At 42.5% G+C, this 15,898-nt stretch overlaps 1 protein-coding gene across 5 annotated transcripts in view; it reads left to right on the top strand.

The window, feature by feature from the left end:
• The window catches only part of LOC134022944 (CUB and sushi domain-containing protein 3-like), a 403,505-nt gene that overhangs the window by 222,983 nt on the left and 164,624 nt on the right, over nucleotides 1–15,898 (top strand). For all 5 annotated transcript variants that reach the window (XR_009930720.1, XM_062464691.1, XM_062464690.1 and 2 more), the window contains 3 exons: nucleotides 1,576–1,680; nucleotides 6,159–6,277; nucleotides 7,178–7,247. Coding sequence is in view for 4 of the 5 variants with exons in the window: in XM_062464691.1 (XP_062320675.1) it covers nucleotides 1,576–1,680; nucleotides 6,159–6,277; nucleotides 7,178–7,247 (294 nt within the window). In the remaining variant the exon portion in view is untranslated. The remainder of the gene's footprint in view (nucleotides 1–1,575; nucleotides 1,681–6,158; nucleotides 6,278–7,177; nucleotides 7,248–15,898) is intronic.

Below are 15,898 nucleotides of genomic sequence, written 5' to 3'. Positions count from 1 at the left end.
AGTTTGCCAATGACCATTTGGATGATCCAGAGGAGTCATGGGAGAAAGTCATGTGGTCAGATGAGACCAAAATAGAACTTTGGGGTCATAATTCCACTAAACGTGTTTGGAGGAAGAAGAATGATGAGTACCATCCCAAGAACACCATCCCTACTGTGAAGCATGGGGGTGGTAGCATCATGCTTTGGGGGTGTTTTTCTGCACATGGGACAGGGCAACTGCACTGTATTAACCCTTGTGCTGCCTTCGGGTCACATGACCCAAAGGTTCATAACGAACCATCATTGTGTTTACCCAGTTTTACCCAATACAAAAACTAATAAAAATAATTTTCTTTTAACCTTTGCAATGTGGGGGGTCTGAGACAGCCCAACGGTTAAAAGAAAATGCTTCACTTTGTTTTTGTATGAGGTAAATTTGTCGCAATACGACGGTGGGTCACACGGCTGATGGGTCAGAATGACCCGAAGATAACACAAGGGTTAACCCTCGTGCTGCCTTCGGGTCACATGACCCAAAGGTTCATAACGAACCATCGTTGTGTTTACCCAATTTTACCCAATACAAAAACAAATAAAAATAATTTTCTTTTAACCTTCGCAATGTGGGGGGTCTGAGACAGCCCAACGGTTAAAAGAAAATGCTTCACTTTGTTTTTGTATGCGGTAAAGTTGTCGCAATACGACGGTGGGTCACAATGACTGATGGGTCAGAACGACCCGAAGATAACACAAGGGTTAAGGAGAGGATGACCGGGGCCATGTATTGCGAGATTTTGGGGAACAACCTCCTTCCCTCAGTTAGAGCATTAAAGATGGGTCGAGGCTGGGTCTTCCAACATGACAATGACCCGAAGCACACAGCCAGGATAACCAAGGAGTGGCTCCGTAAGAAGCATATCAAGGTTCTGGCGTGGCCTAGCCAGTCTCCAGACCTAAACTGGATTTTTTTTTTGATGATGTCTCTCACAGTGGACATGCACCTACGATGACAATTTCAGACCCCTCCATGATTTCTAAGTGGGAGAACTTGCAAAATAGCAGGGTGTTCAAATACTTATTTTCCTCACTGTATGACAGGGAAAGATGACATTTGGCATGTCCTTTGAGAGCGAGCTCTCAAAACCTCAGAAACTGAGCAGACAGGGAGTCATGGAGAGGAAGAGGGCTTTGGTCTCAGGCTTTGCTCAGTTGGGATCTATTGATATATCCTAAAATCAACCCTGGGCTCATAGCCCTGTGCGAATCTGTGGAGATCCGACAAGCTATGGTATAAACAGTATGGAAATTGATAGCTTAACATAGCTTTCTCACCATGCTTATAACTTCACAACCCATTTCATCTTGATGGAATAGAATGTAGAGGCATAAGCATGATTTAGACTCTTTTTGCATAGCCAATGCAAACTGGCAATCACAATGACTACACCCTTCTGCGTATTTTCCCAACATATTGCAAGTACGCACCACGTGCACTGTGTGTAGGTGTAGCTACCATAGAGTGTGAAACAGGCTTAATGTTACATCTGGGATTCAGGGACATGCACTTACTTCTCGGTCCTGTGGAATGTTTCAGGCACCACCATCCCTCAGTTGCTAAACAGCACATCCAACAACCTGTACCTAACCTTCCAGTCAGACATCAGCTTGTCAGCCACGGGGTTTCACCTCGAGTACACAGGTATGAGGAGAAAGAAATTTCTAGCTGCCCTTCTGCATGTGTTCACCCTCCCACCATTCTAGTAGTCTGACTCCATTCCCATTACCCATTGTGTTTCTCTAGCCTGTTCTATGTACAGTACTGTATGTTATTCATAGAATAACTTATTTATAGAATAACTTCACAGTCAAATGTTCATTTACTTCAGATGCCCTTGATACTGGGTCTTTCCTCTTAAGATGGCTGTTTTCTGTGACCCTCTATGGAAGCAAATCGTGACCAAAATGAAAATGAATTTCCAGAAATGTTTTTTCATTTTAAGAATGTGGCTGCATTATTTGACTCATAAATGAAATTAGTAATCAATCATCCTATTTGCATTTTAATTTTCTTCAAGAGTGCTCAATCTTTCACTTAATTAAAATGAAAAATAAATAGACATTTCAGATTTAATTTTCAAAACATGCCCCAGCAAATAGATACCAAAATTCAATTTGAAATGTAAAATTTGAAAATGAAAATGCTTTTCCAGAAATGCTTTTTCATTTTAGGAATGTGGCTGCATTATTGGACTCAAATTTGAAAATGAAAATGCATTTCCAGAAATGCAAAATGAACAAAAAAGCATTCTGAGCGGCGCAGCAGAGTGACGTCAGTAGCCGCTCTTCTTCAGCTCCCTGCTGACCGAGCTACCCATCTTGTTCGGTAGGAGGCGGTGTGCACATCTGCATTGCATTACATTGCAAATGTGCCGGGAAATTGATTGAATTGCCGGGTCTTTAGAGCAGCGTTCCCCAACCGGTGCCCACCGGTCCGCGGACCGATACCGGTCCGTGGGTCATTTCGTACCGGGCCGCACAAAAAATAATTAATAACATTATTTCCTTTTAATTGATTATCAGAGTCTGAAAGACGTTTTATTCTGAAAAATGACCGGATTCTCTCCTTCTCCGCGGGCCTTTTCCCCTGAGCAAAAAAGCTCTGCAAAGACGTTTGTTTACTCATTTTTTAGCAAGTTTGTGGGCTTTATTCAGCGGTATCATGCGCCTCTCTTCCTCTTGACACATGACAAGTGATAGTTACCACTCAATTAAGCCTGTTTGAGACAACAACTCTATCGGTGTTTTGGATGAAGGCTATCCTGAGATCGCCACTAAAGCACTGAAAACCCTGCTTCCATTTCCAACATCAAGCGGGATTTTCTGCCGTGACAGCAATCAAACAAAATTATGGAATAGGCCTAAACTGGATATAAGGAACGCACTTCAGGTGTCACTGTCGTAGCTTATAGTCACACACAACAGTGGGACTGACACATCGAAAGCTAGCTAGTAACAATATAACGATGGAAAACCAGGCTAAGAAACGTAAAGATGGGGCTGAAAAATTAAGAGACAAAAATACATCACATTCACTAGACATGGTTTTGTCAATTGAAAAAACAGCTATGTTTATTTGACATAAAACTCCAAAAACTATTTTTCGCTCAAATCAGCTAAACTATTTTTCTCGCGCGCTCCGCGCGCTCGCATCAGGTGTGGAAGCGCTCCGCGCGCTCGCATCAGGTGTGGAAGTCACTAACTAGGATCACATCAAACCCAGAATGAGCATGCATTAGCAGCGCTGCTATCCAGGGCCTATCTTTCCTCCCAGTCCGTCCCTGCCGGTCCGTGAAAATATGTCTTACATGAAAGCGGTCCGTGGCGCAAAAAAGGTTGGAGACCACTGCTTTAGAGGACGCATCACAGATCATGGCGCTCCCTCAAATTGTGCAAACACTGTTAGAATTAACTGAGCAGGTACAATCCAATAATATATCTGAGTCTGATGCCCGTGACCGAGTAGAACAAGTCATAGAGAGGTTGGCTGCATACTCTGCCGTCACAGATTTATCAGAATCAGAATGGGATTTATTCGCCATGAAAGTTTGCACAGACAAGGAATTTGCTTTGGCAGGAAGGTGCATACAATAAACATATAGGGACCTAAAATTTAAATATGTGGACTATCTATACTAAGGGTACATAAACTATCAGTACTAAGTGGGATTAGAATATAATTAAATATACAATAAAATAAAATATAAGTTGCCGTAAATTACAATATAAAAATACAAATATTACAAAAAATACAAATGTACAAGATACAATTTTGTAATGCAGTGCAAAAAGCAGTGTGTTTTAAGCAGGAAGTCATTAGAGTCAGTGTGGTCCCTTGGCCTTGTTGAAGAGGCCAACAGCGGAAGGGAAGAAACTGTTTTTGTGGCGTGAGGTATTGGTCCTGATGGACCGCAGCCTTCTGCCGGAGGGGAGTGACTGAAACAGGGAGTGTCCAGGGTGGGAGAAGTCGGCCACAATCTTCCTCGCTCGCCTCAGGGTCCTCGAGGTGTGCAGGTCCTCGAGGGTAGGCAGATTGCAGCCAATCACCTTCTCAGCAGTGCGGATGATACGCTGCAGTCTGCTCTTGTCCTTGGCAGTGGCAGCAGCGTACCAGACGGTGATGGAGGAGGTGAGGATGGACTCAATGATGGCTGAGTAGAAGTGCACCATCATTGTCTTTGGCAGGTTGAACTTCTTCAACTGCCGAAGGAAGTACATCCTCTGTTGTGCTTTCTTGATGAGGGAGCTGATGTTCAGTTCCCACTTGAGGTCCTGGGAGAGGATAGTGCCCAGGAAGCTGAAGGACTCCACAGTGTTGACTGGGGAGTCACACAGGGTGATGGGGGTGAGTGGGGCTGTGTTCCTCCTGAAGTCCACAACCATCTCCACTGTCTTAAGAGCATTGAGTTCTAGGTTGTTCTGGCTGCACCAGGTCACCAGGTTGGCCGCTTCCCACCTATAATCAGACTCGTCTCCACCAGAGATGAGCCCAATAAGGGTGGTGTCGTCCGCAAAATTCAGGAGTTTGACGGACGGATGACTGGAGGTGCAACTGTTGGTGTACAGGGAGAAGAGCAGAGGAGAAAGGACGCAGCCCTGAGGTGATCCGGTGCTGATGGACCGGGAGTCAGAGACTTGTGTTCCCAGCTTAACGCACTGCTTCCTGTCAGACAGGAAGTCTGTGATCCACCTGCAGGTGGAATCAGGCACGTTCAGCTGGGAGAGCTTGTCCTGAAGCAGGGCGGGGATGATGGTATTGAAGGCAGAGCTGAAGTCCACAAACAGGATCCTGGCATAGGATGCTGGGGAGTCCAGGTGCTGTAGGGTGAAGTGGAGGGCCATGTTACCTGCATCGTCCACAGACCTGTTGGCTCTGTAGGCAAACTGCAGGGGGTCCAGTAGAAGGTCACTGATGGATTTAAGGTGTGCCAGCACCAGGCGCTCGAAAGACTTCATTACCACAGAGGTCAGGGCGACGGGTCTGTAGTCATTATGTCCTGTTGGCCTTGGCTTTTTGGGCACAGGGATGATGGTGGAGGACTTGAGACAGGCTGGCACATGGCATGTCTCAAGGGAGGTGTTAAAGATGTAGGTAAACACCGGAGACAGCTGGTCAGTGCAGTGCTTGAGGGTGGCTGGAGAGACAGAGTCCGGCCCAGCTGCTTTGCGGGGATTCACATTAATAGTAGCTCTGCCACTGTTTTAGTCATTGTTTGACATCAAGTTGCTCAGTATGTGATGGGTCCTCTAAAGACCCGGCAATTCAATCAATTTCCCGGCACATTTGCAATGTAATGCAATGCAGATGTGCACACCGCCCCCTACCGAACAAGATGGGTAGCTCGGTCAGCAGGGAGCTGAAGAAGCTGCTGCGCCGCTCAGAATGCTTTTTCGTTCATTTTGCATTTCTGGAAATGCATTTTCATTTTCAAATTTGAGTCCAATAATGCAGCCACATTCTTAAAATGAAAAAGCATTTCTGGAAATGCATTTTCATTTTCAAATTTGAGTCCAATAATGCAGCCACATTCCTAAAATGAAAAAGCATTTCTGGAAATGCATTTTCATTTTCAAATTTTACATTTCAAATTGAATTTTGGTATCTATTTGCTGGGGCATGTTTTGAAAATTAAACCTCAAATGTCTATTTCTTTTTCATTTTAATTAAGTGAAAGATTGAGCACTCTTGAAGAAGAAAATTAAAATGCAAATAGGATGATTGATTACTAATTTCATTTATGAGTCAAATAATGCAGCCACAGTCTTAAAATGAAAAAGCATTTCTGGAAATGAATTTTCATTTTAATTTTGGTCACGATTTGCTTCCATAACTCTCATCCTTCTGGCTTTATTTTGTCTGTACTTATTCGGTATCTGGGACCATCTTACCTTTAGTTTTTAATTACACATGTAGATACAGAATGTATAATCATTATCATTATTTCACTCTAATTACACAGATTTGTTGTCATTCAGTGTTAAGTGTTAGTAGTCAGCAACCAGAAAGACATACTCTGGTTAAATTTTTGGAGTGCTTGTTGTTCTGTGTTTACCAACATTCCCTTGTTTGCCGATGAGTGATTGCTGTCGCCACTTGTGTGTTTGTGACTCTGTTCTAAGCAATAGGTTTGGATTCTTGCCCAGAGCCTCAAGTCCCCAGCCACAGTACAAAAGTGGGGGATCGCTACACTGTGGGTGATATGGTGTCCTTTCAGTGCGACCAAGGCTACTCTTTGCAGGTGAGAAACTCAAACCATGTCAGAAACACTTGTGGTTAGGAAGTCGACTCATAATCCGAGGATATTTATAGCTTTTGTGCTGAAGGTGGGCGGACCCCAAAGGTGAGAGGCAGAAGCAGACTCCAGTTATTAGGCTGAAACTGTCTCTGATTTTGCCCCTAGCCCCTAATATCTAGTCTAGCACCCTGTTCAGAAAGCATGCCCTGAAATAAACCTAGGCTCCCCTTAATCAGAAAGCTCTCAGATACACAGGGGACAAAATTAAAAACTGGTCAAAGTCGCGGGCCATATTTCATATGTATTGGAGAAAAAAAATCTGGGATTTGTAGTATTAGAGGTGCATGCGTTAGCGCAGTGTGTGTGTGTGGGGGGGGGGGGGGGGGGGGGGCGGGGCAACGCAAGTCACTGTTTAGGCCAGCAGAGAAGACATTGCTGGCCCTGACAGCCCACCACTACCTTACTGGCGGGCCAGCTCAAATAGAAATGTGATATTATCTTGCAGGCCAAATATAAATACACCACGGGCCAGATTTACAGATTTAGCCCGCTGGCCAGAGTTTGACACCCCTGCTCTACACTGATGACATTTTATTGCTCAAAAACTAAACTTCCTATTAAAGTTAAAATAATATCACACAGAACATGGAATTAGGGGGATTAATTAATGTCCCCGGTTATGTTCTGTTAACCGCATAGACCACAGTAGGAGCTCATCCACCCACTGTTAACATGATCAAAACACTGACACACAGGGTGGATTGTTGAAACGCTGCATAATGGTATATCTGGTAGTGCACTAAGCTTGACATGCATTCATGCCCTGTGTTTGATGTCTGCACAATCACCATGTGATTTAAAATATGAGACATGTTTGTATGCGTGTTCTATGTCTCCCAACAGGGTAATTCACACATTACATGTATGCCCGGGCCAGTAAGAAGATGGAATTACCCTGTGCCACTTTGTCTAGGTAACAGTCCATATAATCCCATAAATCTATAGTGAATAGTGATTGACATAAGATTTAATAAGGATTTACAAGATATTCACATCTGTTGCATCTGACCATCGACTGTCAGCTACAATTAGCATTATGTTATTGTTCTGTTTAGGTCTAATTTTCATCTGTGGATATGTATCTGTCTGGATATGTATCTGTATCAAGGGCGTAGGTTTGGTCTCAGCTTTGGTAGGGACACTGCCCAGCATTAATTATATGATGCATACATTTGGGCATCCCAATTTATAGCACCTTTTTACTACCTACAAGTATAAGTGTGAATGATAACATTCATGGGTAACAGGGCTCGAAATTGGCACCCGCCAAGCGCCAATGGCGTGTAGATTTTTGGGCTGGCGACTAAATTGTGTCCGATGCTCCGCCATTTGGCGAGTGAAATTGCGGAGTACAGCTCCCGACTACCGCGCCCGTCATGGTAAAAACAAAAGCTTGCAACGCCAACACGAACAGTTGTGCGCGCATCTAGGTTGCAGAAAACCGGGAAGATAACCTTTATAAAAGCTAGAGAATGACACAGATAATACAAATAGTTAGATTTAAAAAGACAAAAAAGGTCGAGCATTTAAGAGAGAAAGCAATTCCCCATTGATCTGTCACATCAGAATTTTGATATGGGTCACGTAAGTCTTGAAATTTGAGTGAGTGAGTCGCCAGATAGACCGCATAGTCTTACGAGGCGGCAGTCATGTCTCTTTCTTGGTCGCGTCATGTCACAAAGTTCATAATTTTACAGTTCGGTCAATTCTACAACAAAAGTTTTACGCCAAAAAAGTCAAGCAGGGCATTTCAACAGATATGGGAATTCTGCTCTTAGCCAGCTAGTCCGATGCGAAGAACAAACCTCATGGACAAGGACAAACCATCTCACATTGAGCAAGAGGAGTAGGCTAGTAAGCCCCTGGAACCCCCTGAATTAATACATTATTTCAAAAAGTAAAATTGGTTGATTTTGTTTAATCCATTCTGAGAGTGATTTACAATGATATTAAAATCATAGGTAAAGGTTGTTTATGTCAAACAATTTCAGAGTAAGTCTGAAATGCCAGGTTTAATTTTGGCCGGTAAAAAATATTATTGGCTGGTAATTTTTTTCATCTACCAGCCATTTTGGCTGGTAAGCCAAAAAGTTAATTTCGAGCCCTGTCTAAACATCTCTAAAAAACAGCAATTTAATGCAATCTTTAACAAAATGGACAATTCAACTTCTCACCTGAACCCCTGATGCTGATTCATCACCAACCTTCTCTACATCTGTAGCTTCACGGTGCTGTTTTTCCTGCACAGTAATTCATGAATTTAATACAGACACTAACCATGCTTAGTTGACTGCTGACATTGGTAGAGATTACAGGGATAGCCATATTACTATCCAAGGGATCATATAAGCCTACTTATTACCAGTTAATATCACTTTTGAGTTGCTTGCCTGCTGGTACTAGGCTAGCACGGTCCCATTATGTGGGTAGGTTAGGTATATCCTTCTGGCTTCAACAAGACCAGCTGCTGCTAACACACTGGTCGAAATATTGCAGACGCTAGGGACAGATTTAATACAAGCAAAAGTTACATGCTCTACTACCCTGAAACTACCCACTGTGTGGGTAATTTTCCTTAGCCTGGCTCTGCCCTCCTACGTACTTCCGCTCAATTTTGATTTTGCTTTTGTACTAGGTCTGGGAATTCGACACATGTCGGTTTTCTCTAATACATTTTTTGTAGGGCCAATCAGCAAACAGAGAGAGTGGCTGAGAACGATGACGTTGATGTTGTGTGCTAGTTTGAGTTGTAGTTCAGTAATGGCAGTGGAGAAAGATGCGAGCAAAGCCATTCATTCGGTCCGTTGTGGCAACGCTGCCGAATATCCAAAAGTTAAAGCCGGAGCAAGAACAATCTTTGCTAAGTTTTGTTGGTGGCCAAGATGTTGTGGCCCTCCTCCCCACGGGGTTCGGGAAAAGTTAGATTTTCCAGCTACGGCAGCTCCGTTATAGTAGTGGTGAAGGAGTTGGCTAAGGCGAACGCTAGCGATTGGTTATGGCAGATCAGAGTGGCTCTGAGCAGATCCAATAGTTTTAATTTTCATCAGAGTACCCGCCTTCAAGGAAGTTAACGGTTGTCAATGGAGCGATCCAAGACGCCAACCCCTCGCCCCTCGGCTTGAAGCAACGGCCCCGGTGGATGTAGGTGGTATTGCATTTACGGTTAGGCACCCGGCTCTTCCGGTCGTTTTTAGTCTATTAACTCCAGTCAACATTTACAAAACTATCTCCCCCAATAATTTTTGTTAGATTATCGAACCTGGCTCATACTACTACCTTTTTCATAAAATAATTTTTCCTGATTTTTGCTAAGTTTGAAACCAATCCGAAATGGGTAAACTAGCACCCCATTTATTTGCTGTTGCAACATCAGTTGCCTGGAAACGTGCTCGCGGATACAAACAGGGGACGAGCACAAAAGGGAACATCAGCAAATCACTGATTTACCTGAGCTGAATGAGAACAAGGAGAAAGGACTTGATAATGTACAGTTGCCTGCCTTTATTGTAGCAAATTTTACGTTTGGTTGCACACATACATGACGGTTGTTAGTAAAGTTTATTTCCGTTATTTTAAAGCAGATTTAACCATTTTGTAATGAACGCATATTATGCTCATGGCATGACAAATGTAATTATAGCCTAATATAATTAGTTATAATATCGTGGCATGTTACGGCGTCATTATAGATTGTTGACATGTTATTATGGAGCAAAGACGAAGATGAATAAATCACGCAATGTGGTTGCAGAAAACCAGGAAAGGATAGCCTTTATAATGGCTAGAGAAGTACACGGATTATACAAATAGTACGATTTAAAAAGACCAAAAAGGTCGAGGAGGACAGCCTTTAAGAGAGAAAGCAATTCCCCATTAATCTGTCACATCAGAATTCTGATTTGGGTTACGAAAGTCTTGAAATTTGAGTGAGAATGCGGTCTACTGGGCAGCCATGTCTGCACGTCGTGTCACAAAATTCATAATTTTACAGTTTTACAGTCAATTCTACACCTAAAAAGTCGAGCAGGGCAGCTTTCAAGAGATATGGGAATTCTGCTTTTAGCCAGCTGGTCCGATTATTTTTGTGATTTGTGTAAAACTGGCAATCTGAGTGAGACTGCGTCCCCGTTACACTGTTTTGACGTCGTTAGCCTCAGTCAGTCGGGTCGCTCACTGGCAGTGTGCACAATGTTGTATTTCACTCCATTCTACACTATAAACGTCAGGGAGGCTGCCTTTTGTAGATACGAGCCTGCTGAAGATAGCCAGAATCTCGGATTTCTTTAACCAAGCCTGTTTCATTCGTCATTTGCGGTAGTTCGGTACTGTCATTCGGTAGTTCCATGGGAGTCAATGGCAGCCCCTTGACCAGTAATTAAAAAAGTTGTGAAATTTGGCATGGTGAACCTGCAGCACATTAGTAACTACCATACCAAACATGGGCCACTTTAGACTGAAGGTGGCGCTACAGGCCACACCCCAATTTGCCAATTTTCAAAGTGATGCCATTTGCATCCCATTTGTCCCAAAATTCTGAAATTCATTAGATATGACTTATTTCTCATGAGGAACAAAAAAGCCTCAAGAACCTATAACAGCCGCCATATTGGATTTTTCTGTACAATAAAGATTTAGGAAACACGTTTTTTTGCTACTTCTCCTACAATTTTTGGCCAATCTTCCCCAGAATTGGCATGTATCATCGTCAGAGCAACCCTCACTCAATTCTTCAACAGATTTTTTACTTTCAAAACCGTTTGTCTGGTACAGCCAATCAAATTTGGCAACAAAGCAACCAAACAGGAAGTTGGGTCAAATCTCAGCAAATCTTTGAGATATCAACACTAGGGATGCGTATTGATAAGATTTTAACGATTCCGACTCCTTATCAATTCCTGCTTATCGATTCGATTCCTTAGCGATTCTCTTATCGATTCTCCCCTCTACAGCCAACTAGGTCTGTGCGTCCTGCACCCCCACACACACACACTCGTTCTAAACGAATTTCTCAAACTGGCTTTGACTGGCTCTGAAATGAGCTAATAACACCTCTAGGCCTCTTCGGGCCTCTGTTTTCAAAACAAAATCTAGTCGGAGATAGAAACTTTCAGCTTCCTTGTGTTCAAGCTTCTATTACTCAACACCAGTAGGACTTACTACAGGGGTCCTAACAACAGGGGAAATAACTTCAGTGTCACCTTTCAAAAGAGACCATTTACATGCATGTACTCCAAATGGTTCAACAACAGCTTTCAATGTACTTTGGGTATGTTGTTTAGGCGTTTTCAGGCACATTTAACAGGACTATTAAAAGGTTAAACAATTAAAATGCTAAGTTTAATAATGGATTAAAAATCGATATGCTCAGTTTAATAATGGGACTTTTTACACGCGTTACAAGTGGCGTTGTTGTTATTTTTTCGTGTGAAATACAACCAAACTTTAGAACGCTTCTTCCTAGTTGCCATGTTTGCTGCAGTCTGTCTGAATAAACTATAAAAGTTCGCACATGCGCAACGGCACAAAGAATCGTTAACAGAATCATTAAGGAATTTTGGTAACGATTCCAAGGAATCGATTCACTGGGAACCGGTTCTAAACAAGAACCGGTTCTCGATACCCATCCCTAATCAACACCAAACTTGGTATGTCACGTGGAAGACATTACAACATCTTACCATGTGCAAAGGCAACTTCATATCTCCAAAAATGATTGTTATAAAGCAAATCAAATTTATCGCTAACGCTAAAATAATGCTTTACACATCCGCCAGTCAAAAACTGATAATCTTATTCAATCACAAGTTCATATGAAGACTCCTGAGAATGTTAAGTACACAAATCTGAAAAAGGTTGACCGTAAGATGAAAAAGATTTATTGTGAATATTTCAAATATGCATGCTTGGCTAATTGCTAGGGATATTTCCAATGAAAAGTCTCCCTCTGCTCCTCAGCGCACGCGCGTTTCACATTCTCACACACTCTGCCTTTCCCTTGACACACGCGCGAGCTTGGCGAGACGCACACACAACATTTTAGGAGATTGTGGGCTGACCAAGCCCCCACTTATTCCTTGGCTTGAAGTGAAGGCCCTTATGGATCTTGATGGTATTGCATTTCAGATTTGGTATCCCATTGGTCAGTCTGCAGCATGGATTTTTCTATACAGTGACAATTTGTGAAGAATATACATTTTTCAAAGGTTCGCAATGTTTGGAGGAATCTGCCATTGCTGCTTGAAGCTATATTTATTGGGTGTGCTTTGCCTTCGGCAAGGGCACAACCTTTGTTCTCTCACATATATTGTTATTATTTATTTTTGCCCCCCTAAGCCTCAGTCAATATTTGTACAGACAACCTAGGTGTCAAAAGTTTCGTCTTGGTAGCGATTCAGTTGCTTGTATTTTAAGTACGTTCCGTTGCACGGTTTAAGTAGAAATTAAGTTTTTGTGGCGAAAAGTGAATGGTGACTAACTTGCTAGCCACAGTCACTGACGCTACTAACGTCACTAACGTCACGAAAACTCGCGTGACTATCTCTAGCAGAACATTAGCAGCTTGTTAACTTCTGGGAGATTGCTAGGCTAACGGCTTTACTGCAAGGCAGCTGCAGAAACGCCACAAGGAAAGAGGCCTGGGTGATAACCATTTGCTTGTTTTACCTTCTGACATGACACACAATTGTGATGTGTAATGTACAATATAAGCTGATATTATTAAGTAAGTACATCTATTTTCGGAAACAGTAGTCTACTATTTCACTGAAGCATTAGCATCATGACATTAGCCTCTGTTGCCCGGGCAACACATACTACAGCGGTCTATGATGCATCTGTTTTTAATCGTTAAAATAAACATTCCTCACAAATACATTTTCGTTGTAGGATTTATTATGACATTAGATTACAAGTAAACGATTTGTGAGTGGAATTATAATTACCTGTGGTTTCAAACCAGTGTAACTCACTGCAACGCTGTAGCCTACGCGAGACACACTAGTCTAGTCTAGTAGCTAACAAAAACATCTCCACAGTTGTTTACAGTAGGAAGTCAAACGGCGACAGAACATGTTCGGCACTACCAGAGCCTGTTTAAGGAGAGCCTGGCCACTCCCTGTTAAGCCCCATTGTACCGATTTTGTTGCAGTTCCACCAGAGTTCCACTGGGAGTGATCACGGTCGAGTGCAGAATGAATGGAAGTCTATGGAGCTCAACGGCTAAATTTGTCTCTTTCACCTGATTGTCGTTGAGAAATCTCAGATTTTATTGTAGCTTTTATATGTTCAACATGGATCGAAAATTGAATGAACAAGCACTTATGTCCTTTCTATTTCTTACAGGGTGAGTCGTTGTTGCCCATAACACGCTAGCATTCTGCTAATGAATGCTGATTGGTTAGTGAAGGACTGACTACGACCAGAGATCCCGCTTGATGGCATTCGAAAGCAGAATCAGAATGTCAGAGCATTAGCAACATTAGCAACAACATTAGCAACCCAAAACTCTTTCTAGCATGTGTATTGACAAGGAGAGCCTAACCTGTCAGCTGTGTTAGCTCGAGAGAAAAAAGGAAGTGACCAGAGCTTGCCGTAAAACAATATCTCTGGTCGTACGATGTGTATGACGTCAATGACATTTTAAAAGGCTTTTTAGAACAGAAAGGCGACTTCAAAAAAATCTAACACCCAGCAGTGTGTATTTGTTTTGCCTCCCCTTTCGAATTCAAAATTCAAATTACTAGAAAAAAAAAAATATCCTGAGAAAAGTGGATTTTGAGGGGTATAGCTCCATAGACCTCCATTCATTCGGCACTCGACCGTTAAGCGCCCTCCTATGGAACTAGAGTGGAACTGCAACCAGTTCAGAACCCGGAAGTTTCCCGAGCGTGGCAGTTTTCTCTATATTAGACATTCTCTGGCACTACCCTTACTTAAATCAAGTCTTTCAATAGGTGAAACTATCTGACTAGTGACTACTAACCTGAACTCCATTGCCACAGCCTAAACTTTGTCCATCTGTTCATGAAAATAATTATTTTCAGCCTAAACCGTACAACGGAACGTTAAATCGAATTCAACCAACGTAATCGCTACCAAGACAAACACAGCCTAGTACTGTACTGTAGTAGCGTCACTGTGTCCAATCCCGACCGGTTTTTAGCTAACATTCTGATAAAATGCCACTTCAAATATTGATAAAAATAATCGTATCACGTTTTCAGCTGATTTACTGATTTCACGTTAAGCTTTAACTTCTTACCTTTCGAGCTAAATATTGTTTAAAAATTTAGAGTTAGCTTAGCCTTTACTAGAGCCGGTCAAAAGACGCTGCCGCCGGTAAATTAGCCGTGCGCTACCCTTGTCCAAACCCGACCGCACTTCTAAACACTGGCCACTGCTGTTTTTCTGGGGATATTAACTTGATCCAGGGTCACCAAACTGACCATCAATGCTGTCAACATATCCGGGGACGTAGTTATGTCCTCCACAATAAGATAAAAAACTCCAAACTATAATCTCAATTTGACTGTATACCACCACCTGCTGGATGTTTTGTTGAACTCTTCTCAAAGTTTGCTAGTCCCCATCCCTTCCTCCCCTCGACTACAGATCACGTCACACATGATCGTGTATTTTCATTGGCAAGACAAAGTAGTGTTAAGCTAGCATTGAAATACACTCATATGCTAACCCATAGTAGCAGTACGATGACAACACAGACACACTTGTCAGAGTAAAGATCGTCGCCCGAGTGTCGCCGAGTGGTCTTTCTGCCAAAGTAACTTTCCTATATTATTTAGACATGTAAACGTCCATATATGTTCATGAAATTTTACACGTAGATTGTTTGGTATGCCTAAAATAATACTACTTACACTTTGCTGGCGATAGCAAAAGAAAATGCTGGCAAAAAGACCGGAAACTGAGTGTCCAAACCCCGTTCGGGTTTGGACAATAGTAGTTTACAGCGGTCGGGATTGGACACAGTGACGTTAGTACAATTTACCGGGGCAGCTTCTCCACACAGGGCTATATCGCATTTTGTGTTGTTACTGACAATGATCGCTACCACTGAGATTTTTATGAATGAGGGATTTTCCCCTAAATAAATGTCAAGCTTATTTACGTTTTTGGGGGTATATTTTCAGTTAGCAGATGGTACTATTGGAATCGCGATTCCATCTTGAGATAGCTACTGCCGGTAAAGTCGTTGTTAGAACTATAGAGAGTACAATTTCTGGGGAAATTGTAGGGTGTGCTTGCTTGCGTCGGTTGCAGGTGGGTCCGTCCTCTAAGTTTTTCCCTTCTAGTGATATTTTCAAGCATTTAGCCTACTCATATTGCATATTTCATTAAGAACACCATTTGAAACAGCTGCGAACCCCCTTTGAAACAAGCTACTGTAACAACGTTGTCACTGGCAGTATGGAATCGCGATTCAAACAGTACCGTCTGCTAACTGAAAATAGCCAGTGGGCGAGCCGAGTCTGACTGAGGCTAACGTCAAAACAAGCCGTGGTGTCACTCAAATTCCAAGTTTTACACATCACAAAAATATGCTGA

Source organism: Osmerus eperlanus, chromosome 7 (genome assembly GCF_963692335.1).
Source record: "Osmerus eperlanus chromosome 7, fOsmEpe2.1, whole genome shotgun sequence".
Classification (NCBI taxonomy): Eukaryota; Metazoa; Chordata; class Actinopteri; order Osmeriformes; family Osmeridae; genus Osmerus; species Osmerus eperlanus.
This window is presented reverse-complemented; position numbering and strand designations above follow the sequence as displayed.